The 23636-nt window shown below is 45.4% G+C and overlaps 1 protein-coding gene across 1 annotated transcript in view; it reads left to right on the top strand.

Annotated features, from left to right (window-relative positions):
• Positions 1–453: 453 nt before the first annotated feature.
• EVA1A (eva-1 homolog A, regulator of programmed cell death) overlaps positions 454–23636 on the top strand; it is a gene marked incomplete at its 5' end in the record, with an annotated part of 48933 nt that continues 25750 nt past the window's right edge. The window contains 2 exons of the mRNA XM_069493870.1: positions 454–508; positions 22141–22263. Of these exons, the coding sequence (XP_069349971.1) occupies positions 454–508; positions 22141–22263 (178 nt within the window). The remainder of the gene's footprint in view (positions 509–22140; positions 22264–23636) is intronic.

The raw sequence follows: 23636 nt of genomic DNA on the forward strand, positions 1-23636 counted from the left end.
CTGAGGCCTTTCTGTACCTGGATTTCCTCATCCATAAAGTAAGGATAGTAGGGTTTGCAGCAATGGTTCTCAACCAGCGATTTTCCCCCCACGTGGCATCTGGCAATGTCTGGAGACACTTTTGGCCACCATAGTGTAAGCAGGGGAGAATGTTATTCATCTGGTGGGTAGAGGCCAGGGAAGCTGCTAAATATCCTACATTGCACAGGATGGCACCCCACAATGGAGGATTATCTGGCCCCAAATATTAATAGTGCTGAGGTTGAGAAACCCTGATTTAATGTATCAGTTCATGGAGAGTGCCATTATTTCCAGCTCTCATCCTTTTATCTGCTCCAGTTTGGCTGATTATACCAACCTCTGTCCCCATCTCTCCCCTCATTCCAGTGCCAGAATTCTGTTGCTAAATCCACACCAAGTCTTACAACTATCTTGCGAAATTACACTTGTTGGTCTCCCATTGCTAACAGAAGGGATGGGAATCTTCAGGTGTTTTACAAGCATGAAGGTAATTTTTCTGCATGTTAAAGTTTGAGAAATCACTGTCTTTAGGGAATAAAATCTAACCTCTGATCTTGTACACATGGCCCTTCACCACTGGCCTCAACCTACCTTCCCAACCTCACCTTATGCCACTTCCTCTGTGCTCCCACCATAACTGACAACTCACTGTTCTGGGTCCTCACTTTTCGGAATGCCCTTCTTCCTCCTTGGCTGGCAAATTTCTCCTCACTCTTTGACACTAGAGCTCAGGTCCCATTCTGGGTGAAGCATTCTTCAGTTCCTACAGCCAGTTCTGTTGCGGCCCCAGCCCCAGGCATCCCTGCCCCCTCCGCACTTTTCTTTCAATATATCTCTCCTAGTATTTACTGCACTGCGTAGGGATCCTTGCTCATCTTTCCACTGGTCTAACATACTTGGACTCTAGAGTAGTGCTGCTCATGCTCACAGTGGGGGCTAAGCTTTCTGGCTTTGGAGTCAGGCTGCCTCCATTCCAATCCCAGGCCTGCCACTTATTAACTCTGTTAAAAGTTAATTACTTGACCTTGGGCAAGTGGACTCAGTCTCTCAAAGCCTTACAGGTAAAATAAGAAAAAAATAGTATGCCTTCTCTGTAGACTAGTGTGACTAACTAATGGGATAATAATTGTTCATCTTAATACTGAATGTCTACCCATGCCAGGAGTTGGTTCAAGTTTAGGATTTTATGAGTTTTTACTCAATTAATCCTTAAAATGTCCCTTTAAAGTTAGTACTAGTATTGTTCTATTTTCCAGACAAAGAAATAGTGGCATTAACTGTGCCCAAAATCACACAGTTAATGAATGGCAGGGCCAAGATTCACATAGACATGTGGATTGCAGAACACACACTCTACACTATGCAGGTGAAGGGCTTAGCCTAGTGCTTGGCATATAGTAAGTGCTCAGTAAATGTGTGATGAGGTTTGTTGAGGGCATGAGAGCCTAAGTTCATTGGCTTTTCTACCTGCATCACACTTATGATCTAAGCCTGTGCCATTATTTTTACAATTCCTGTTCCTTTCCTTTCCTCCTTGCCCTGCCCCCAGCCACACAGGGGTAGGACTTTGGGGTTAGTCTCCTATCACAGTGCTGAGCCAGCACCACTGACCTTGATACTCTATGGAGCTTAAGTGTGCCTAGTCAGGGCTAGAAGAGCATTAGCTTTTGGGGAATTGGTGGAGAAGCGGGGGTTGGAGTCAACACACACCTGCCTGGAGGAGAGAGATGAAGATGTGGGGTCAGAGACTCTGTGACCATGATTTTGTCTTTACCAAGCATGTGCCCTTTGCAGTGTGCACCTAGCACATAAATATTGGCAGAACCAATTGATGAATAGGGGATGGACGAATAAATGCCACCAGCTGGGTCTCCTATCTTGTACTTGATCAGGTGTGGAATACACCTTCTCTCTGAATATTATAAGAAACATTTATGTATTAAAGATAAAACTTGTTAAGGGAATTTAATGACTCATGTAGGGTATCGGAGAACCAGGTTTGAAACCAGTCGTTGATCATCTGTATGAGTTGTGTTTGACATTGGGTACTTGGTTACAGCTAGAAATGTTTTATTGCCCCAACTACAGCCCTGGCTTTGAAAGCTGAGCCCCCTCCTTCCTAGTCCTGGACCAATTGCTCTGTAGGCCAGTCTGCCTTGCACAAACACCTGTGCATTTGTGTACTCTGGCTCCCCCCACAGCTGTCCTCCACAGCTGTAATCCCCCTGAGTTTGCTTGTTTTGACAGGTTGCCCCTAAAATTCAGTGGGATGAGGTCACCTGACATCTGTAAGGCCTGGTGGTTTTGTTAGGGGCCACAGAAACACTCCAGTAAAGGCTGCTTTTGAGGGCGAAGCAGAGTGAGAACTTTCCTGTCCATTGACACATCCAAGACCCTTCAGATCCCCTGTAGCACTGCCTTCCCCTTCAGGCACTAGACTCTTATGTCTCCTGACATTGTCCTCTCTCCTAGGTCACCAGCTGGCTGATCTGAGAAATGTATTTCCCCAGGATGTTAATGACTTGGGTAAAAGTCAGACCCAAGATCTTTGGGCATCACTTGTGTTTACACTGAGGCTTTTATAGCCTGGCCCAGAAGATAAACTAGCCCAGTGATGGTGGGGTCGGGGGGAGTCAGGCTCGGTGCCTGGTCATCAGGCCTCTGCTGTTGCGCCTTCTTGGCTGCCATCTTGGGTGGTACCTCTTCACTGACCAGCAGGCAGGTTTCTACTGGAGCTGGCTCCTGCTTTGTGTGTCTGGTTCTAGGGAGGTACACTTTGCCCTGTTTAGTCTTGAGCTGTGTTCTTTGTGAAGTGTACTCTGCTGTTTGGCTCTACGTAAAACGCTGTTTAGTGCTATAAGGGACATTTGGTCTCAGACTAGAGTGGTGGTGGAATTTTGAGGCGTTAGCATGGACTTGGAGTACACATGCTATAAGTAGTCCTGTGTAGGTGCCAAAGACACACAGATGAAGACCTAATCCATATCATCAAGCTCACTGGCCACGGCATATGATGGATATATGAACAGATCACCAGAGTGTGTTAAATCAAATAAGAGATCTGAGCTGAGAAATGGGAGCTCAAAGGAACCAGCTATCATCTGTGCTAGTAGAGTCATGAGAGGCATCAAAAAGAAGAGGATGTTTGAGCTGGGCCTTAGCATATAAGCAGGAGCTTTCTGCTTTTGAGGGGATTGGTGATCAAAGGGCATTACAGACAAGAAAGAGCATACATGAGGTGAAGAGTCAAGAAAGGGCCTGGCAGACGTGTAGGTATATGGTGGGGACTGGAGGGCTGGAGATGGGTCTGGGGAGGTGACTTTGACATTTCAGCAGTCCAGGAGTTTGTGCCTGTGCTGTTGGGAGACAATGGAGTAGATATTTAAAACTCAGGTGTGCTGAGCTCTTTGAATGGTGGCTCTGACTCCTGTCTCTGCTGGTCTTGTTTCCTCCTGGGACAGTGGGACCAGAGACCAGGGGTCAGGGAGGGACACTGTCTCTAGTAAGCAGAGAAACCACAGTGAAAAACAAAGCTGAGCTCGGTGGTTGTGTGTGGTTGTTTTGTTTCCTTTTCAAAGCCCTGGCTGATGAACTATGTGGATGGCCCCTGTGGAGTCTGGGCTTTTGAACAATTACCTTTAGAGCATCCAAAAGTCTGTATGAATTGCTAAGTAATTGCAAAGTTTCTCCAGACTTAAAGAGGGAGGGAGGGATATAGGGAAGGAGGAACGGAAGGAGAGACAGAGAGAGAGATGGAGTTTTGATGCTCAGGTCTGTTTTACATAAAATTCAGCTTGTGATCCAGCAGATCAACTACTATAAGGACTGACACATTTCCTGGGAATTGCGTTCACATTTACATTTCTTTTCTGAGCCTAAAGCCTTTTGCATGTACTGATTGCATAGACCTCCCCACAGATGATGAGTGCATATGCTTGCTGATTGGACAATTGGTGTAGGTCCTTCTATAGGTCATCCCAAGGCTTTACTCACTTATTTACCACTTAGTGACCGCTGGCACATGAGAGGCACTCAGTAAGAGATAGATAAGTGAATGAATGCCCTAGCATGGAAGTCCCATTCCCAGCCCTCAAGGTGCTCATGGAGGAACGGGGAGATAGATAAGAAAATAGACAACATGGCACAGTGGACTAGTCCCATGACAGAGAAGAAAAGGCTGCAGAGGAAGACCCAGTCCAGCCAGGGATCAGGGAATGGAGGCAGGGAGAAGGGTGCTTTCTTCTGGGGACCAACCTCCCTCGAGGGAAGTGGTCCTGTGGGTGATTCCTAGAGGTTGATTATAATAGTAGCACCTGGGCCAGTCACAGTAGTTCACACCTGTAATCCCAAGCACTTGAGAGGCCGAGGCAGGAGAATTGCTTAAGCTCAAGGGTTCAAGGCTGCCAGTGAGCTGTGATCGTGCCACTGCACTGCAGCCTGGGTGACAAAGCAAGACCCTGTCTCTGAGAAAAGAAAAAATAATAGTAGCAGCTGGGGTGGGTGCCAGGCTCTGTGTTAGGGGCTTTAGGTGCCTTTATTGCTAGATCCTCACAAACACCCTCTGAGGTCGGTGTTGAAGAGGAGGCGTGGTCACACCCACAGCTTATAGGCAGATCTGGAATCAGATCCAGACCACTGGCCTCTGAGCCCTTCACCACTGCCCTGGACAGTCTTGGGATACTTTTATTATCATCAGTGGTGCTTTTAGGAAATCTGTTTTTAAAAAAGAAGGTACAAGAATGTGGGCCTCTGTGGTTGGAGTGGGAGCAAGCCATTTCCTCCCGGCTTTTCCCCCTTTCCTTCTCGCTATGTAACATCTGAGGTTGTGCCTGGGACAGGCAGAGGCTCTCTGCCCTCTCTGCTCTTGGGTTCAGTGACTCTGTACCTTCTCTTGCCCCCTCTTTGATCACCAAGGCAGCCTGCACTTTGTCTTCCATGGTGAGAGGACACGGAAATGCTGCTCAGCAGAGAAGCAACCAAACAGTTGCAAGGAAAAGGCTTTTTACAAAACACCTGCTGTAATTTAAGCCTCTCCTCTTTTGCCCTGCCCCCTCCTGCCCGTGTCACTCAGACGGGAAGTAGCTGCAGGGAACAGACTTCAGAGGATCCTGTTTCTGCATGGGGACCCCATCAAAAGGGCTGCCTAAAGCTGTCCTCCCCTGGGCACCTCCACAAACACACTCATCTTGTCAGGACAAGACAGGCCACAGCAGCCCATGGGGAGTGGCGGGGAGGGCCTCTTGCTGGAAGACAAGTGCACTTCTTTCCTCAGGTCCCCCATCCTGTGTGCCACTTGGCTGAGCAACTTCTGACAGCAGCTCCTTTCCTTGCTGCGCTGAGATTCGACAGTGAACCTGAGGGTGGGCAGAATGAACACTGGAAGGAAGTCGGCAATGCCACTTACCTGCCATGAGGACTGGGTCCTTTAGTCTCTTAGCAGGTCAGTCACAGGGGCAGAGATGGTTGGCCTGGACATTCTGCGGCATTAGGTCCTGCTGCATGTCAAAGTGGGGCTCACTGTGAGGACCTTGTGAAAATTCAGAAAATAATGACTTGGACATTCAGTCTGGAAAAGACGCACATGACAGTGAATTGTGTCCCTGTGGGTGGGCTCGTATGCTCACAGAGATAGCTTGATGGCCTTGGTGTGTCTGCTCAGCTCAAGCTGTCAGTGTTTACCAACACCCTTGTGTGTCATGCACAGTTCTAGGCCCTGGGGACACAGAGATGAACAAGATACTCTTTGTGCCCAAGCAGCTCAGCAATCCAGGGTGGAGACAGACAGGGGAATCAGAGATAGTAACGCAACATTTTGCTGCCCGTCTCTCTCATTAGAATAAGTTCTCTGAAAGCAGGACACATGTCCTGTTGATTGCCACATCACCAGAGCCTACCGTGAACTCTGGCATGTAGTAGGTGCCCTACCTACTACACCTATTTTATAGCTGAGTAAACCTGAGCACAGAGACAGTAAGTAACTTGCCCAAGGTCACACAGCTATAAGTGACAGACCTAGGATTTTAGGTCAGCTGTCAGGAGTCGGGGCCTGTGCCATACCACCTCTATCCATGAGTGTTGTACTACCCTAAATGCCACACTAGAGGCAATCACAGAGACAGAGCACCATGAGCACCCAGAGTAGGGGCCCATGAACTCAGCTTGGATAGCAGGAAGCTCCAAGAAGACATTCATCGAGGAGGGCGAGATGGAGGGATCCAGGCTGACTGGAGGGAGAAGCAGAACTTAGGCAGAGGGGCCAATGAGAGGTACAGTACGTCCAGGTGAGCAGGCAAGGTGTGCTCCAAGAAAGGAAGGTTGGTAGGCAAGGTTGGAGAGAAGAGAAGTGAGCCTGTGAAGGAGCAAAGTAACCAGATCAGGAAGGACCTTGCTGGAGAACTTGAACTTTACTTTGAAGGCACTGGGGAGCCACTGTGGGATTTCACACACAGGAGAGGCTGGGTCAGAGTTTTGTTGGAATAACAGACTTCTCTGGCATTAGAGTAGATATTGCAGAAGAATAAGACAGGTGTCAGGACACCACTGCAGCTTACAGGGTGGGAAAAACCTGGGGTTTGGAGTCAGGCACATCTCAGTCTCCTTCCCAGTTTCACAATGTCTCTCTAAAATTCAGGCTACCTAGTAAATGTATCTGAGCCTGGGTCTTCTCATTTGAAAACAGAGACTTCCCCATGGGTGGTATATATGTTGGTCAGGATGATGAAGTACGTGAAAGGTCTACTGCAGTGGTTTATCCATTGACTGATGTGATAATAGTGGCCAATATTATTAATATTATTGTTATTTATCATTCAGGTGAGAACTAATGAGGTTCTAATAAGACACTGGTAATAGGGGTAGAAGATTGGTCACAGACTCAAGAAATACTTGGGCAATAAAGTCGACATGATTTGGTGACTAAATGGGGGAGTGAGGGAGGGGCAGGAGTCTAGGACGACTCTGACATTTTGGCCTGGGTGACTCGTGGGAAGGAGAGTGGGCTGTTCATCAGGAGGGTAATGGGGGGAGCAGCATTTATAGGAAAGGATGATGAGCTCAGCTTTAAACATGCTGAGTTTGAGCTACCAGGGCAGTTAGGGAGAGATGTCTGTGGGCAGGTGAGAGGTCCTCTGGAGAGAGGTCTTAACGAAGATTCATAAGCAAACTTTTAACAAAAGAGAATGAAGTCATGATGTGGATCTGTTGACCACAGAGTGTGGGAAGAGGAATTATAATAGCTAATGCTTGTTGAGCGTGCATTGTGTGTTCTAAACACTTTATGTGTATTAGTCCTCTCAACAACTACTGCTAGGGAGGACTACTATTATTTTACCTATTTTATGAGTAACCTAGGCACAGAGATGGTGAGTAACTTGCCCCAGGTCACACAGCCATAAGGAAAGGACCTAGGATTTTAGGCCAACTGTCAGGATCTGGGACCTGGGCCAGACTGCCTCTGAGAGTGGGATTCCTAAAGCACAATATTGACCTCTGAAGGAGGGAAGGAGAAGACCCAGGGAAGGCAACAGGGGAGAGGAAGTGCAGAGGCAGGAGGAAATTGGACACTGGGATGTGGAAGAGGAGAGTTTCCAGGAGGGAGGGATCAATAGCATCAGTGGGAAGCATTGCATATTCCGTAATGTGGAAGTCCACTGAGAGAGCCGAAATGTCCATGGATTTGGGAATTAAGAAGCTATCACCACTTGGTGAGGGGAGTTTGACGGATGAAGGGAGTTGGTGAACAAATGTGAAGCGAGGAAGTAGACATACTGAGGATCAGCAATTATTTCCAGAAGCTTGGCTGCGAACGTAAAAAGAGAGAGAAGACAGTAGCTAGAGGTGTTAGGCAGAGGCGGTGTTCTAGGGATGGAAAAGACCTACACATATTTGCATGGGGAGGCCGGATGGCGCCAGAGGAGGCCCTGCAGAGTGGCACAAGCGCACTGTGCTCACTGGGAAAAGGATCTCCGTGTTCACTTTCCTTTTCCATGCAGATTTTTAATATTTCTCCTCATGTTCTGGACAGCTTTATTAGGTGGAGCGGACAAAATTTCCTTCACAGTGCCCAATGGTGACTCATCAGTTGTTAAATCCAGACCATGTCAAATTCAGGTGCAGTATGTTATCCACTGAATCTGCCTTTGAAATATTCTCTGAGCGAGCATTACATGCTGGGGCTCCCTGTCTGGCATGGAGAATTGGAGTCTGCTCTGTAGATCCCCGGAGGTGAGAATGGTGGTGGCACAAAGCATTGAGGAGGAAAGAAGGGGACCCAGAGCACAGTGGAGCCGTGGGGAGAGGACGCCAGCTTTGGACTGGACACGAGACACCTGATCAGAGGCACGTGTGCTTGGGGATGAAGGCAAGTCTATGGGAGGAGACAGAGGGTTGCTTGGATCTTGTAGGAAATGGAAAGCACGTGATAAGGAGGTTTGCTGGGACGACAGCCCTCTGCTTGGAATGACTCCAGATGATTTGGCTGCTGCCAATTAAGTTCTTAACGATGGAAAAGGCTGGCATTTCTTTATGAATGCTGTATTACCAGGCTTAGAGGATGCAGGTCCAGCAGGCTGTGAGACGATGTATTTATCTGGGAGCAAAGACAACCTCTGCTTTCATACATAGGATTCTTTTGTTCAGAGCAGGGGCAGATACCACAGAGGGTTAAAAGCTTGACTTAAACAAGAAATTCAGCTTTGCCTTGGTTCATGGTGCTGACGTCCCTGAGGCCCTGGGCTGGAATTAGGGTTTGGCTGCCAACTTCATAAATTAGCCTTGGTTGAAATGGCGTCTTTACTCTTCTTGGAAACATCTCAGCAAAATGCACACACCTTCACAGATGGCCTTTATGGATGGGGCCCTCCCGAAGGATACTGTCCTGGATCCAAAAGGCCACACAGGAAATGGCCTTGGGACATTTTTTTTTCCCCCCACATGAAGCAGCAGCTTAGCTGAATTATATGCTTGATCATGAGTCTTCGGATATCAGGAAAAGTGAACAGTGCTTCTTTCAGAGTCACATGTCAAGCTTCCGGGTTCCCTCAGTAGTGGAGGACACTGGGGGGCAAGGAAGGACCAGCCCTGCCGGACCCCTCCCAGCCCTGTCCCGCCAGGTGGGATGCGGGAATGTGCAGTGTCCCTTTGGCCGGGTGTGGGTGGGATGGACAGACAGGGCACTCTCCTTGGGGACAGAGTGCAAAAGCTGCAGGGATCTTGCCCCACTTGTCCTTGGTAGACAAGGAACCAACGATGTCCTTCTCCAGGAGGGCGTGGCTGGACTGGCGTATGGCTCAGCACAAATGTGGACTCAAGGGAGATCCTTAATTCTATATGTGTCTTTATTCCTATTCCACAGGGTCTGAATTTTCTGTCACGGAAAAGGCCCATCTATGTACATGTTCCACACTGATTTCGAAAATGAGTGCATAGGCCTGTATACATGCTTCGAATATCCACATCAAAGCTGTCAGTGGTGCTTCTGTCATCCTCCCTTCTAGACCACGGTGATGCCAGAAGGGTCTGGGAGACAGTATCCAGTATGCCCAGAAAGTAACAGCTTTGATACCTTTGATTCTTTCACTTGTATTGATTCATTAGTAAGATATATTTTTTTCATTCAGCCAATCGCTCATTCATTCAGCACTTGGAACAACTACCATGTGGCTGGGTGTAGGCTAAGGGATGGTAACGCAGTGGTGATTCCAACAGTCTTAGTTGCTGCCTTCTTGGAGCTCACAGTTGTTAGGGGACAGACATTAAAGAAACAAAGACACAGATAAAATACATGATTACAAACTATGGCGAGTGCTATGCTGGACAAGAACAGCGTGCTCTAGGAGGGAATGAGGGAGAACAGTTTAGATTGGGGGCATATAGGCCCGTATTCACCATAGACAGCACGCTGTCTATTGAAGGGATGTTACATGGTGCCGAGGCAGCTCTCAGGAAGGGGTGCCTGGCTCTTGGATAGGGCCGAGGGGGCAGTTCTGGAAGGCTTCAGGAAGGAAGGGACATGTAAGAAGAATCTTGAAAAACAGGTAGAAGTTTTCTACATGGAAAGGGAGTGATATTCTAGGTGGAGGCAACATGGTGTGTTTGGGGGGACTCCTAGCAAAAAAGGTGGGGTTTATGCTACGTAGAGGGGAGTGGCAAGAGATGAGCCAGGAAAGATAGGCAAGGACCAGCTAACGCAGCTTCGTTTTCGTATCAGAAGCAAGTCCCTGGAGGGAGTGACACGTTACCAAGGGGCTGGCAAACATTTTCTGTAAAGGATCAGACAGTAAATATTGTAAGCTGTGTGGGCCATAAAGTCCATTGCAGACACTCGGCTCTGCCACTGTAGTACAAAGGCAGCCATAGACAGTATGGCTATGTGCCAATAAAACTTCATAAACAAACCCAGGCAGTGCGCTGGGTTTACCCACGAGCTGCAGTTTACCAGCGCTTGCTCTGGAATGACAATTCTAGTGCCTCTGTGAAGGTTAGAGTGGAGGATGGGGAGAGAATGGAGGTAGGGAGACCGGTCAAGAGCCATTGCTTTAATTCAGGGGCCCTAAGGAAGGGACAGTGGGGAGAAATGGTTTGTGGCACGCTCCAAGATAAAAATGACAGGACTGCATGCCCAATTTAATGGGAGCATGTCTAGTTATTTCTTTAAAGCTCAGTGAACTGATTCTTCCAGTGAAGGGAAAAAAATGCATGGACATTCTAGGCATGTGACTCAGAATCACACGCACATCTGGGAGGTCACCTGCTGGTCACTGGACATAGTGCTTGGTGCATTACATAGATTATCTCATTGTTAAGCATAACTCTTAAGAATTCTTAAGAATGTTAAGTTGTATTTTCTATTTCAGTTTAAAAATAGTAAGTTGTTTTGCCCAAAGTTATATAGCTGGGGAATGGTGGGGTCAGATTTAACCTGGATGTGGTGTCAAAGCCTGTGCCATTCCTGAGACGCGGAATCTTTTCTCCTCCTCCCAGGGGGTGTCATGAAGCCCCACCCGTGAGCCTGTGCAGCTCTCTGCTGTCCCTTCTCTTTGTCCCTTCTAAGACACATTCCGCCAGGAGGACGAGAAAATGCATGTTGGGGAGATAAACACCAAGGTCTGCCGCAAGTGTTGATCTGTTTTAACTACCAGCCTCTATTGTCATTTCCTAGGACTCTTGTAACAAAACACCACAAACTGGGTGGCTTAGAATGACGGAAATTTATCATCTCACAGTTCTGGAGGCCAGAAATCCAAAGTCAAGGTGTCAGCAGGGCTGTGCACCCTCTGAAGGCACCAGAGGAGGGTGTGTTCTAGGAGTCTCCTGTGGCTTCTAGGAGCCTCAGGTGTTTTTTGGCTTATAGATGGCTGTCTTCTTTCTGTGTCTTTTCATGGTTTTTTTTTTTTTTTTTTTTTTTTTTTTTGCTCTGTGTGTGTCTGTGTTCAAATTTCCCCTTGTTATAAGAACACAAGTTATATTGGATTGGGGCCCACCCTAATGACTTCATCTTAACATAATTAAATCTGCAAATACCCGATTTCCAAATAAGGTCACATTCTGAGCTACTGGAGATCAGGACTTCCCCATATTTTGGGGGGGGGGGAGGGGTGGGTACAGAATTCAACCCATAACACAGCCCTTTCCCAAGAAGAATTCAGGAGCTTCCTTAGACCAGGGTGCCTGAGTGGATTTCAATCTAGTTCCTACTCCAGGTATATTCATTGTGGTCATTTTTCTGTCTACTTTCTGTATATGTTGCGCAGGACATGAAGATTCTGTCTATATTTACTCATGGTTTCATTATTATATTTCAGGTGGGCTCCTGTCCTAACTTCTCAGCCTTTGAACTTGCCAGGGTTCTTCCAGCATGAGAAGTTCCTCACTGCATTTGCCTCCCAGTCTCTTCTTTCCCTACTTTGCACTTTGCTAGTTCATTTATTCGTTCATATAACAATGGGTGTTAAGTTCCTATCACATTCCAGGCACTATGCTCACTGAGCTCTAAGGATATAAAGATGAAAAAGACAGTTCCTGCTCTCGGGGAGTTCTTGTGGGAGGCCACACAAGCCAACAGTGTGAAACTGAATAGGGAAGTGTACACGCAGGTTCTCACTTAGCATCCTGCATGGCTCCCTGGTGCTGCCAGGGGACAGTCCGAGCTCCCTCGCAGAGCACGCCAGGCCTCCCATGACCTGGCCCCGGCTCCCTCAGCAGTTTCATCTCTTGCTGTTTCTTTTCTTTCACTTTGTGTTTCACCCATTTTGATCTACTTGCTGTTCCCCAGCTATACAGCTCTCTCTCTCTCAAATCTTGTCTTTCTTCACGAATGCCTTCTCAGTTGGGATGTGTCCCCCTCCCCAGTCCTCAGCTATGCTCTCTTTGAATAACTCTGGCCTCCTTTGGACTCATCTCCAGGGCTGCCTCTCCCAGGAAGCCGACTACAGCCCCCTCCTCTGTCATCCGCCTAGCTCCCTGCGCTCGTCTTTGACCTCTCCTCCCCCAAGGAAACACCGACCTAGGTTTATTTATCTTCGTGACTCCAGTGCCCAGTAAATACATATGGTAGCCTGTATTAACGGGCACTCCATCAATAAATGAGTTGAGTCCTGTGTTCTGTGCTTTGCTTCTCTTCTCCACCCTGTGGCTTCATTCCCCTGAAATCACATGTCTGCTCACCACTTTTTCTCTGCCACAAGTCCAAAGACCTCACTGCTCAGGATGTCCTTTCCTTTGTGCTGACACCTCAGCTCTGCTGGCCCTAATGGTCAGTGGCCACCTTTGGCTACCCACTGACCATCATCTCTGGTCTGCCTTGCTTCCCACAAAGAAAGGCCTGCTTACTTGTCTGTAAAAAGATGGTTCTCATAGGGGAAGCAAAACTTCCTATGTGGCCTTCCCTGTTTCTCAGTTCCTAAAGTTTCCCCCTCTCCCAGTTCCAGGAGCAAGGGGGCCACTGTTTCTGCTTCATTGATTGATTCAATAGCATTTTTTTTGAGCCCTAAATTTATACCTGGGGCTGTGGTTGAAGCACACATCTAGTTTCTGTCTTTCTTACCAAAAAGATAGTTTCTTTCACCCCTTCCTGCTTAATATATTGGGTTTTTCCTAGGAACTAAATGACACAGTGATTTTCAAAAATATTTTAAGCATTAAAACTCTTCAAATGAAATCTTAAATGGAACATTAATGAATAAAACAGAAGAAACCAACATTTTTTATCTATTTCATTTGATAAATCTAATCTGCAATATTCAGTTAATTAAGAAAATAATGAGAGTGTTATGATGAATTTGAAAATTTAAAGTTGAAGGTCTGGGGTGACAGTTGCAGCCTCAGAGCATTCTCACTTCAAATGTACCCCCTTATTTTGTATTGACTGTACAGTCTGGGGAAAATTGGGGCAAGTAGACATTTGAAGTGACAGCATTATTAAACAGGACACCCTTGCAGATTCAGGCTATTCTGATTAAAAATATCCAGAAACTTGAAGGAGAAATCTAGGAAGAATTGGTTTTAATGTTGACTCACTAATACTTTGTAACAATTGTTTCATTATAAGGCATCTAATTAAAAGGAATAGATGAACAGATTCTTTCCTCAATTTATATCTTTGGCAGAAAATACTTCTCAGAGTTATGTTGTGTCATTATGAGAGATTAATTATGTTATTAAAAAAATTTTTCAGAAACTTCACTGCCTATTTCTCTCTGTTTCTTTCTGTTTCTCTTTGCCTTTAACGTAGCAAAAATGTTTAATTTAGCATGTGAGTCCAAACTTCAGTTGTCAGTCTCGTCACTGACTATTGGCCACAGGAGGAGCAGTCACAGAGTGGCCCCGCATTGTTGAGTTGATCTTGTTCAGATTTTTAAGTCTGCCAATCAGTCTAAGATTACAATAAGCACTAAAGCTGCCAATAATAACTTGCCATGGTGCAACATGTTATGTGGTCACTTATTACTGTATAGTTTACTATTGCATCTGTATAAGAGAATGCACTCAGTGGAAGCCCCTGAGCCTTGCCTGGCATTTAATTGAACAAAGCACACAGGGGCCAGAGGGGTGGTAGTGGACTTGCTTGTACAGTTTACAGCACGAGAAGACTTGCGCGGGTCTGAAATTGTTAAAGGAACTTTATGGAACCACAGTCTTCCTAAACAATGACACATCTACATGTGTTCAAACATATTCATGGTTTTGACAGGAGAACCTTTATTCTGAAGTGGGAATGGGTATATTGACCTGTAGCTCATGGAAACCATTGGGATCTGTGATCATTCACATTTGGCATCACACACTTGAGTGTCTCTGTTTAAACTTTTAAAAGTATTTTTAGAAATGCAATTTGAATCAAACATTTGCAGAACCCTGGAAACAAATAAGTTTGACCTCCTTTGTGTTGGAATCAGGTGTAAGACAATTGTGGTCCCTGGTGGGACCTTTTTGGCAAGGCTGGCTTGGGAGGGCCTCCCTGTTCTGATCAGATGAACGTCTGCCCCATTCAGGGCTTTTTACTTCCCAGGAGCTCAGCAGTTTGTCTGCAGTGAATTGAGTTGAATGGACACAGAGCAGGTCCCATGTGGCTGTGGGACTAGCTCCCCCTGGTGAGGGATGATCAGGAAGGTGTCAGGTGGAAGTTGCCACCTTCCTGAGAATCCACACAGCTCCCACTGGGGAGGCTGGTGTACCCCCCACCTAGACTGCTCATCCCTCCAGCAGGGGTTTTGATCCCCCCAACCCCCCGCTGACTTCCTCAGGGTTCCTGTGCTTGTGCTCTGGGTTTAATAATTGTAATGGACTTAGAAGTCACGTTTGGGACTGGGAGGCCAACACAAAACAGAATCAGATGACCAGGAATGCTTCTTGTTTTCATTTCGTTGTGTGTTCCTTGGTCGGGCATTATTTCTGTGAGTTCTCTATGTTTGCAGAGGCCTCAGGTGTACTGGGCTTGGGAGGCCCCACTGGTTAGGAATAGAATGGTAGCAAGTCAATTGCCTGTTTTAACATCCTGAATTAAGGATCCATAAGCCTGTCAGCATGGCCTGCCCTATTTACAGAGTCACACAGGATTCAGTCAGAATTATTCAGGCACATGTTGTTATGGCTGACCAACAGGGCTGGAATTCTTCTCACGGGCAGTGGGGTATGGATGGTGTGACCGTCTTCTGTCCTGTGCAATCATTTCCTGCCAGTGTCCATCATGGTATCTTTGTTTTCCACCTGACACTTGCAGGTGGGTGTCCCCGCGGTTCCAGCCATAGGCCTTTTCCCTTCACGTTGCATGTTCTTTCTCAGGGTTACCTCGTCTATTTTCATACTTGTACTGATAACTACCAGATGCCTTCAACTATCCCTCCGGAGTCACATGGCTTCAATCTACCTTTCCAAAGTTATTCCCCCAAACTTCTTTACATTTCTTACAAACTGGCCAAAATTAATGTTCTTGGGTCTCCCCCTGCCTCCTCCATGAAGGCAAAGCTGAGGTGAAGCCCTCATTGTCAAAGAGCTTACAGCCCAGTGAGAAAGTATAAAAAGCACACACGCTTACTCGGTACCAAAGAGTGGCACCCAGGGTTGCAAGAGTCCCAAAGCAGGAGTGATTATGCCTCCTGGGGAGGATCAGAGTCTGTGCCAGCAGGAGGTGATGTGATGTGGACCTTGAGGGATGGGTAAGATTCAGGGATTCCGAAATGCAGTGATGCAGAGAAATGCATTCCAAGAAGAGCCAAAGCTAGAGATAGAACTGGGTGGGAAATGTGCAGAGGAGAGAATGGTTCCATGTGCCTGACGTTGGGCTGTGTTGGAAAGGTAGGTTGGGAAGAACTCATGAAGGGCTTCAATTTACAGGCTCACATCTGAATTTTACTCTAGGTGATGTGGATCCTTTGTTGATTTTAGAGCAAAGGAGTGGCATTATTAGAACTTTGTTTCCAAGTGCTTAGCCTGGCACCACTGTATGAGATTGGGAGTGGGGAGGGAGGAATTCCTGAGTGAGGAGAGTGACGGTGGGGATGGAGAGTTGGTATAGGGGGTAGGATTTTCAGGGCAAGGGAGAGAAGGAAGATGTCCCGCAGGTTTGAGCCTGAGTGATTGGGAGACTCAGGATATTATGAACACTGTAGAAAATAGAGGAAGCAGATGGGTTGGGGGAATGAACTTAGGACATGTTGAGCTGGAGGGATCTCTGGGGCCCCCGGTGGAGACTGCTCCTTTCCCCTCCTGGCCTCGGTGTTCCAGACTCCAGGTCAGTGCAGTCTGACTCCCTGCCCCATTCCTACCAGCCAAGCCCAGCATACCCTGGTGCCCAGGCTTGGCTGACCTGAGGCAGTGAATACTGCAGTAGGTCGTCCACACGCCCGTGTGGCAGGCATAGATATTAGGGCATCAGTCTTGCTGGGCCAACCTAGGGCTGAGCATTAGAACCTTGCTGCCTGTCTCCAAGTCCTGTGCTCTACCTCACAGGACTAGCTTTTGATTGTCTCTGAAAACTCTTGTCTCCTTTTTGAAGTTCCCTCTTAAACAGAAACCCTGCCCCCAGGCTGATGGCAGAGCCTGGATGCCATGGACAGAATGCAGAGGCTGAAATCTGATCTTTAAAAATAACTTCTGGGTTTTTATATGTTCCATCAGCCTAGGGGACACCTTGTGGCTTTTGGTTATTGACCATTTTTAAGCCCATAGGCTTGGCTCAACTCTTCTGTCTATAAGGCCCAGTCCCTATGCCTATGTCATCCTCACGGATGGGCCCTGGCCCTTGTCCCACTCCTGGGTGCTATTTGAACACCACACCATGCCAGTGACCCCCAGGAAGTATGAGGTGTCCAGCAGGTGCACAGCATACTCTGTACCTTGTACTCACTTGGGTCCTTTGATGAAAGCACTTTGCGTCCTGCCTCTCAGGTTTTGAAGATTCCTTCCGATTCTCATCCCTCTGTCCCTGCCCCAGTAGTAGGGACACATGACTGAACACATGACATTTATGCTACACTGGAGGTCCCTGAACTGCTGGGGGTGTTGGTGTGGTGTCTCCTGTCTTGGCTGTTCTTGCTGCTAGTTGCTTAGTTCTGACAGTGCCATCATCCAGTTCCATGGAAGTTTCCTTTGTGTTTGTGGTTTGGGGACTGCAGCAATAAACTGAAACTGGAGAGAGGTCTGGGAGCATCCAGGGCTTCCATGACTGCTTTAGTCAAACATCTTCAATCACTTTCTTCTCATTCTGAAGACTTCATATAATTAAAACCATTCCCAGCCAAACACTAAATAAATTTTGCACATGCTGCTTGAATTACTGTGCAAGCTTACTCCAGTGTGGCTTTCTCAGAGATTAATATTTCACTAAAACTATCCCTCTGGGTAGGCTGAAGCCAGCAGCTGTGGAAACTCAGCATTTGCTTTATACAATGAAACTTTAGGACGGGGCTGCATTTCACATTTCTCAGATATGCTGCTCACTTGGAAAAAATAAGTGCTCTTGGCGAAGTCCACGTGGCATGAGCCCTGCTTGTGTTTCTATTCAGATATAAAATGATGAGAAAATGCAGCTCTTCATGTCATCACATAACATTGGTGCATACAAATAATGACCATTTTTTGAGCACTTACTCTGTGCCAGGCATCTTACATGCTCTGTATCCTTATAAAAACCCTGTGAGTGTGCCAGCCCTGGGCCTGTTTGTTTCCTGATCCCTGCTCTGCTCTTGAGAGCTGGAGCTGACCTGGAGGCTGCCTTTCCCAGGCTCAGGGATTCTCTGGTTTCCTGCTAGATTTGACCAATGGAAGCACCAGTGGAAGGCTGGGAGGTAGTGGAAATGAGGAAGCCAGAGTCTTTCCTCTTTCTTTTCTTCAAGTGTCTCCTCCAGCAGTGGCTGCATCTCTCCTATGGCTCCAGCTCCCACTATTTGGGTCATCCTTGGTTCCAGATTCTTCCTGGAGACCCCGGCTCCTGGGCTCTGGCAACACTATGTCTTACCTTCATCCCCTCAATGACCTGCTGCTTACTGTTGCTAATGTCTGGATTACATCATGGTCCCATCCCGTGGGATCTTCCTCCATCTAATTTCATCTTTTTAAAGTGATATCAGCTTGAGACAATCTTTACACTCTTAACTTTGTCATCTATTGCAACTGTCTTCAAGTCCCAGCTTCTCTATCACCTGCAACCTATATTTCAATCTTTATCACTGCAACCAAGTTCCTGCATTAAATTCTTTCTGTTGCAAATACTGAAGCCATTTCTATTTCTCTGTTTAGATGCTGATTGATGGATTAAAGTAGGAATAATTAGTTTTATCTAAGGATGAGGAAATTGAGAGTCAGAAAGGTGAGCTAACTTGTTCAGTCTTAAAGACAGGAAATGTTGGAGCTTGGCCTTAAACCTAGGTTTGGTTCATCCTGAAGTTTGTGCACTTTCCCATATATCAGCCTGTGTTCTGTTTACTGGTGCCACACAAAGTCCAATTTCCTGTGTATAATCCCATCATATTCTAGAAAAAGTAAACCCTGATAGTCTTCTCCAAGGTCTCCCCAGATGAAAAACTCTTTATCCCTTTAGCTGTTCCTCATGAGAAAGAGGATATTTCCCCTAATATCCTGGTTGGGTCTTTTATAATATATTAGTATTTCTCAAAGTTAAGTGTGCAGAGTATGATTCAGGAGGACCATAGAGATTGTACATTAAGACATTTTTTAAATTAGACTTTTTTTTGGAGATAATTTCAAATTTGCATGAAGTCACAAGATATAATACAGAGATCCCATGTTCTGTTTAACCAGTTTCCCTAATGATAACATCTTGCAAAACTGTAGTACAGTATCACAACCAGGATGTTGACACTGTTGAGATACAGAACATTGCCATCATCACAGGGATTTCTCATGTTGCCCTCTTATAGCTAAACTAACTTCTTTCCTGACCCCATCTCTTCCTTAACCCCTGACAACCACTAATTTTTTCCCTATTTCTATAATTTTATCATTTCAAAAATGTTGTATAAATGAAATCATACAGTACATAACCTTTTTAAAAATATGTAACCATTTGAAATTATTATTTTTTTTTCACTTCGCATAATTCTCTGGAGATTCATCCAGGTTGCTATGTGTATCAATAGTTTGTTCTTTTTATACTGCTGGGTAGTATTCCGTGGTGTGAATGTACCTCAGTTTGTTTAAACAGTCACCGTTTGAAGGACACCTGGATTGTTTTCAGTTTTTAGCTATTACAAATACAGATGCTATAAATATTCATGCAGAGGTTTTTGTGTGAACACAAGTCTTCATTTCTCTGGGATAAATGCCTAGAAGTATAATTGGTGGGTTGTATTGTTGCATTTTTAGTTTTTTGAGATGCTGCTAAATTGTGTGCTGTTTTATATTCCCACCAGTAATGCATGAGTGACTCAGTTTTCTACATCCTTGTCAGTATTTGGTGTTGCCATTATTCTTTCTTTCAGCCATTCTGATTGGTGTGTGGTGGTACCTCATTGTGGTTTAAATTTGCATTTCCCTAATGACTAAGGAATATCTTTTCATGTATTCACTTGCTATCTTAGTGAAATGTCTCTTCATGATGTTGTCCATGTTCTAAATGGATTGTTTGCCTCTTTACTCTTGAATTTGGAGAGTTTTAAAAATATATGCTAGGTACTAGTCCTTTGTAAGATAAATGATTTGAAAATAGTTTCTTCTACTCTGTGGATTTTCTTTTCATCCTTTTCACAGAGTCTTTCAAAGAGGAAATATTTTTAATTTTGATGAAGTCCAGATTATCAATTTTCCCTGCTGTGGATCATGCCTTGAGTGTCCAGGCTAAGAATTCTTTGCTTAGCCCCATATCCCAAAGGTTTTCTCTTATGTTTTTTTTCCCTAAAAGTTTCATAGTTTTAATGTTATACATTTAAGTCTGTGATCCATTTGAGTTAATTTTTGTACAAGGTGTGAAGCTTAGGTCAAAGATCACTTTTTTGCCTATGGATATTCTGTTCCTCCAGCATGATGAAAAGACTGTCTTCCTTCATTATATTGCTTTTGCAAATTTGTCAAAAATCAGTTGGGCATATTTGTGTGGGTCAATTTCTGGCTTCTCTATTCTAGTCTATTGATCTCTGTGTCTATCCCTCTGCAGTAACACACAGTCCTGATTAATGTGGCAATGCAGTAAGTCTTGAAAGTAAGTCTTGGGTAGATCGATTCCTCCTCCCACTTTATTCTTTTTCACCCTTGTTTTAGCCATTCTAGTTTCTTTGCTTTTCTATATTAATTTTAGTGTCATCTCGTTTATATCTACAACAAATCTTGCTGGGATTTTAATAGGAATTGCATTTAACCTACATATCAATTTGGGAAGAATTATTCATAGCATCTTTACTATGTTGAGTCTTTCATTCCATGGTCATGGTATGTCCCTTCATTTACTCAGATCTCCTTTGATTTCTTTCATCAATGTTGTGTAGTTTTCTGCATACAAGTGCTGTAAATGTTTTGGTAGATTTATACCTAAGTGTAGTTGCACATTGCTTGATGACAGGGATACATTCTGAAAAATACATTGTTTGGCGATTTCGTTGTATGCAAAGATCACGGAGTACACTTACACAAGCCTAAATGGGTTAGCCTACGACACATCTAGGCTATGTGGTCTAGCCTATTGCTTCTTGGCTACAAGCCTGTACAGCATTTTACAGCACTGAATACTGTAGGCGGTTTTAACACCAAAATAACTATTTGTGCATTGAAACATAGAAAAGTTACAGTAAAAATATAGTATAAAAGATACAAAGTGGTTTACCTGTACAAGACACTTAGAAAGAATGGAGCTAGCAGGACTGGATGTTGCTCGGGGTGAGTCAGTGAGTGAGTGGTGAGTGAATGTAAAGGCCTTGGACATTACTGTACACTACTGCAGACTTTATAAACACTGTACACCTAGGCTACACTAAATTTATTAAAAAAAATTTCTTTCTTCAATAATAAATTAACCTTAGTTACTGTAACTTTAACTTTATAAATCTTAAATTTTTTTTAAACTTTTGACTCTTTCATGATAATACTTAGCTTAAAACACAAACACATTGTACAGCTGTACAAAAATGTTTTGTTTCTTTGTATCTTTATTCTATAAGCTTTTTGCTATTTTTAAAATTTTTAATTTTTTAAAACTTTTAAAAACTGTTTTTGTTAAAAACCAAGACACAAACACACACATTAGCCTAGATGTATGCAAGGTCAGGATCATCAATATCATTGTCTCCCACCTCCACATATTTTCCCACTGGAAGGACTTCAGGGGCACTTTGGTACATGCATCTGCAGGGAGCTGCTGATACCATGCTTCAAGTTTCCTTTTCCTTTTTGCCCTTAATTTCTTGGCATGTAAAATGGAGATAGAAAGGTGCCACAAATCCTTTGTGGGGCACAGGCAGCTGAGATAAGTCTCTACAAAGTTGTCAGCAAGCAGAAGTCAGATACTGCAGGAGTTGGCAGGGTGCAGTGATGACAAATGAATGAGTGTGCACATGTGCGGAGGGACGGCTCAGTGCTCGGAGCTCGGTGACTGACTGCTTTCTTCCTACACACGCCTCAGTGAAGCTGGTAACAGAGGGGAGCTTCCTTAGCTGGGCTGAGCAGAGGCCTTGACACTTCTGCATGGGAGGCACAGGATGCGGGAATCCACACATCAGCGTTGACAGGTTTTTAGTGCCCACACAGAGCTGTCTGAGACTTCATTTCACGGCCCATCTGGGCATTGCTATCTGGGAACTGAATTCCCTCCCTTCCTGTTCCAGAGAGGCCGGCCTGCAAACTGCACTGATGAGGGGCTAGACGGGCATGTCCTGGTCTAGCTGTTTTGTGGGTTTTGGCTGACGGGAGAGGAGAGGAAGCATGTATCTTTGATCTTTTACCTCTTGTTTCCTTCTGCTATGACCTTGGGAGGTTGGTTTCTCTAGCTGTCTGGTCCAAATTCCAGTCAAACTCTGGCACTAGGCTTTCTCCTCTCAGGGGAGACTATTCATCCCTCCGAGAATCCAGACATGCCACCAAGGCTACTCTGTTGGGTTCATGATGATACCAGACCTAAAGCATGATGTGATCTCCCACGTATATGATGGTTTTTGTGCCACTTCTTTTTTCTTTCAGAATCGGAGAAGCCAGCTGGAGCCAACCAAGTTTTAGAACCTGTAGTGGCTGATACCAACATCAACAGAGATGAACTGTTCTTACCAGAAACTTCTCTGCTTCTGACAGCACAGCTCTTCTCAGGTAGCTAAAGCAATAATGAGATTACCACCCCCTGAGCATCATGTAACGAGACAGTCACCTGTATGGGTGCTCCCATGCAAGGGGGCGCTCACTGCTGCTACTAAACTATAAGACAAAATGTACTATCACCAGGTACATTTCCTATTACACTTGGGATTCAGTGATTGCACTCAATATAAATGGGTGGACTCAAGGTTCCGGAAAATACAAATTTGCTGCAATGGGAGGAATAAGGGTACCTCCAAAATGGAAGCCACTGGAAAAAAACTTAAAATGCCTGCAATTAGCTGCTCACAAGGTAGGGTTTATTGTCATCTTCATCAAGAGACCAGCAGGTGGTCAGGAAGACAAGAATCTGGGATGTAGGTGTTAGAAATAAGCTGTCTCCTTTCAATCATGGTGTGATTTGTCAGTAATTAGGTGAAGGAGCTTTGGGCCACGGATGAAAGAAAGCTGTTGGAGAGTAAGATTTATAAGAATTGGTAGGTGCTGTCCAAAGAAAGTATACTGTGATGCTGGCTGACTGGCCCTAGAGTGTTCTCTAGAAATGATTTTTCTCTAGAATGTTATGAGATTAATACAATGGGTTATCACTGAGAGGAAGGCCTGACTTTGAAAATACACAGCCCCTTAGTCATAATTCTGTCCCTACAAACATAATCCCCAGGATCGATGTATTTAGAGGACACAATCTAGATCTTGTGCCAGGTGGTTCTCCAGCTACAAATTATTAAGCCAGCATTGGTTGAGGATGTGCTGTCTTAAGGGCTGGGTTGCTGTGAGTCATTATGCCTGAGCTTGGTCACTTCTGGCCGCTGGGAACACTGAATTGCTGGCCCAGGACTTGGACCTGTGCTGCCCTGATCAAGGTGCTGGGAGCTGCCAAGCAGCCCCTCTTTCTGACACCTTTCTGACTGTGTAGGTGACACACATGAGGTTCTTAGACACTGAGAATTGGTTAGGCTGGTTCATGAAGCAGTGATATTTGTTCTAGAACATGTTTCTTAACCTTGGCACTATTGGCACTTTGCATCAGATAGTTCTTTGTGGTGGGAGCCTGTCCTGTGCACTGTGGGATGTTTAACAGCATCCCTGGCCCCTGCCCACTAGATGCCAGTATCATGCCCCACTATAGTTGTGACAACCAAAAATGTCTCTAGACATTGTCAAATGTTCCCTGCAGGCAAAACTGCCTTGGATTGAGAACCACTGTTCTAGGAGCTAACCAGTGGTGAAGGACTTCCTTGAGGAACAGAGTACAAAGTTGCACTTAGGAGTGAATGAGTGCTTCATTCCCTTTACTGTTATGTTGGCAGGAGGTGCAGAAATGTTTTAATTCCAGGGTGAACTGCTAGTGGAAGGTGTCCAGAGTT

Source organism: Eulemur rufifrons, chromosome 19, assembly GCF_041146395.1.
Source record: "Eulemur rufifrons isolate Redbay chromosome 19, OSU_ERuf_1, whole genome shotgun sequence".
Classification (NCBI taxonomy): domain Eukaryota; kingdom Metazoa; phylum Chordata; class Mammalia; order Primates; family Lemuridae; genus Eulemur; species Eulemur rufifrons.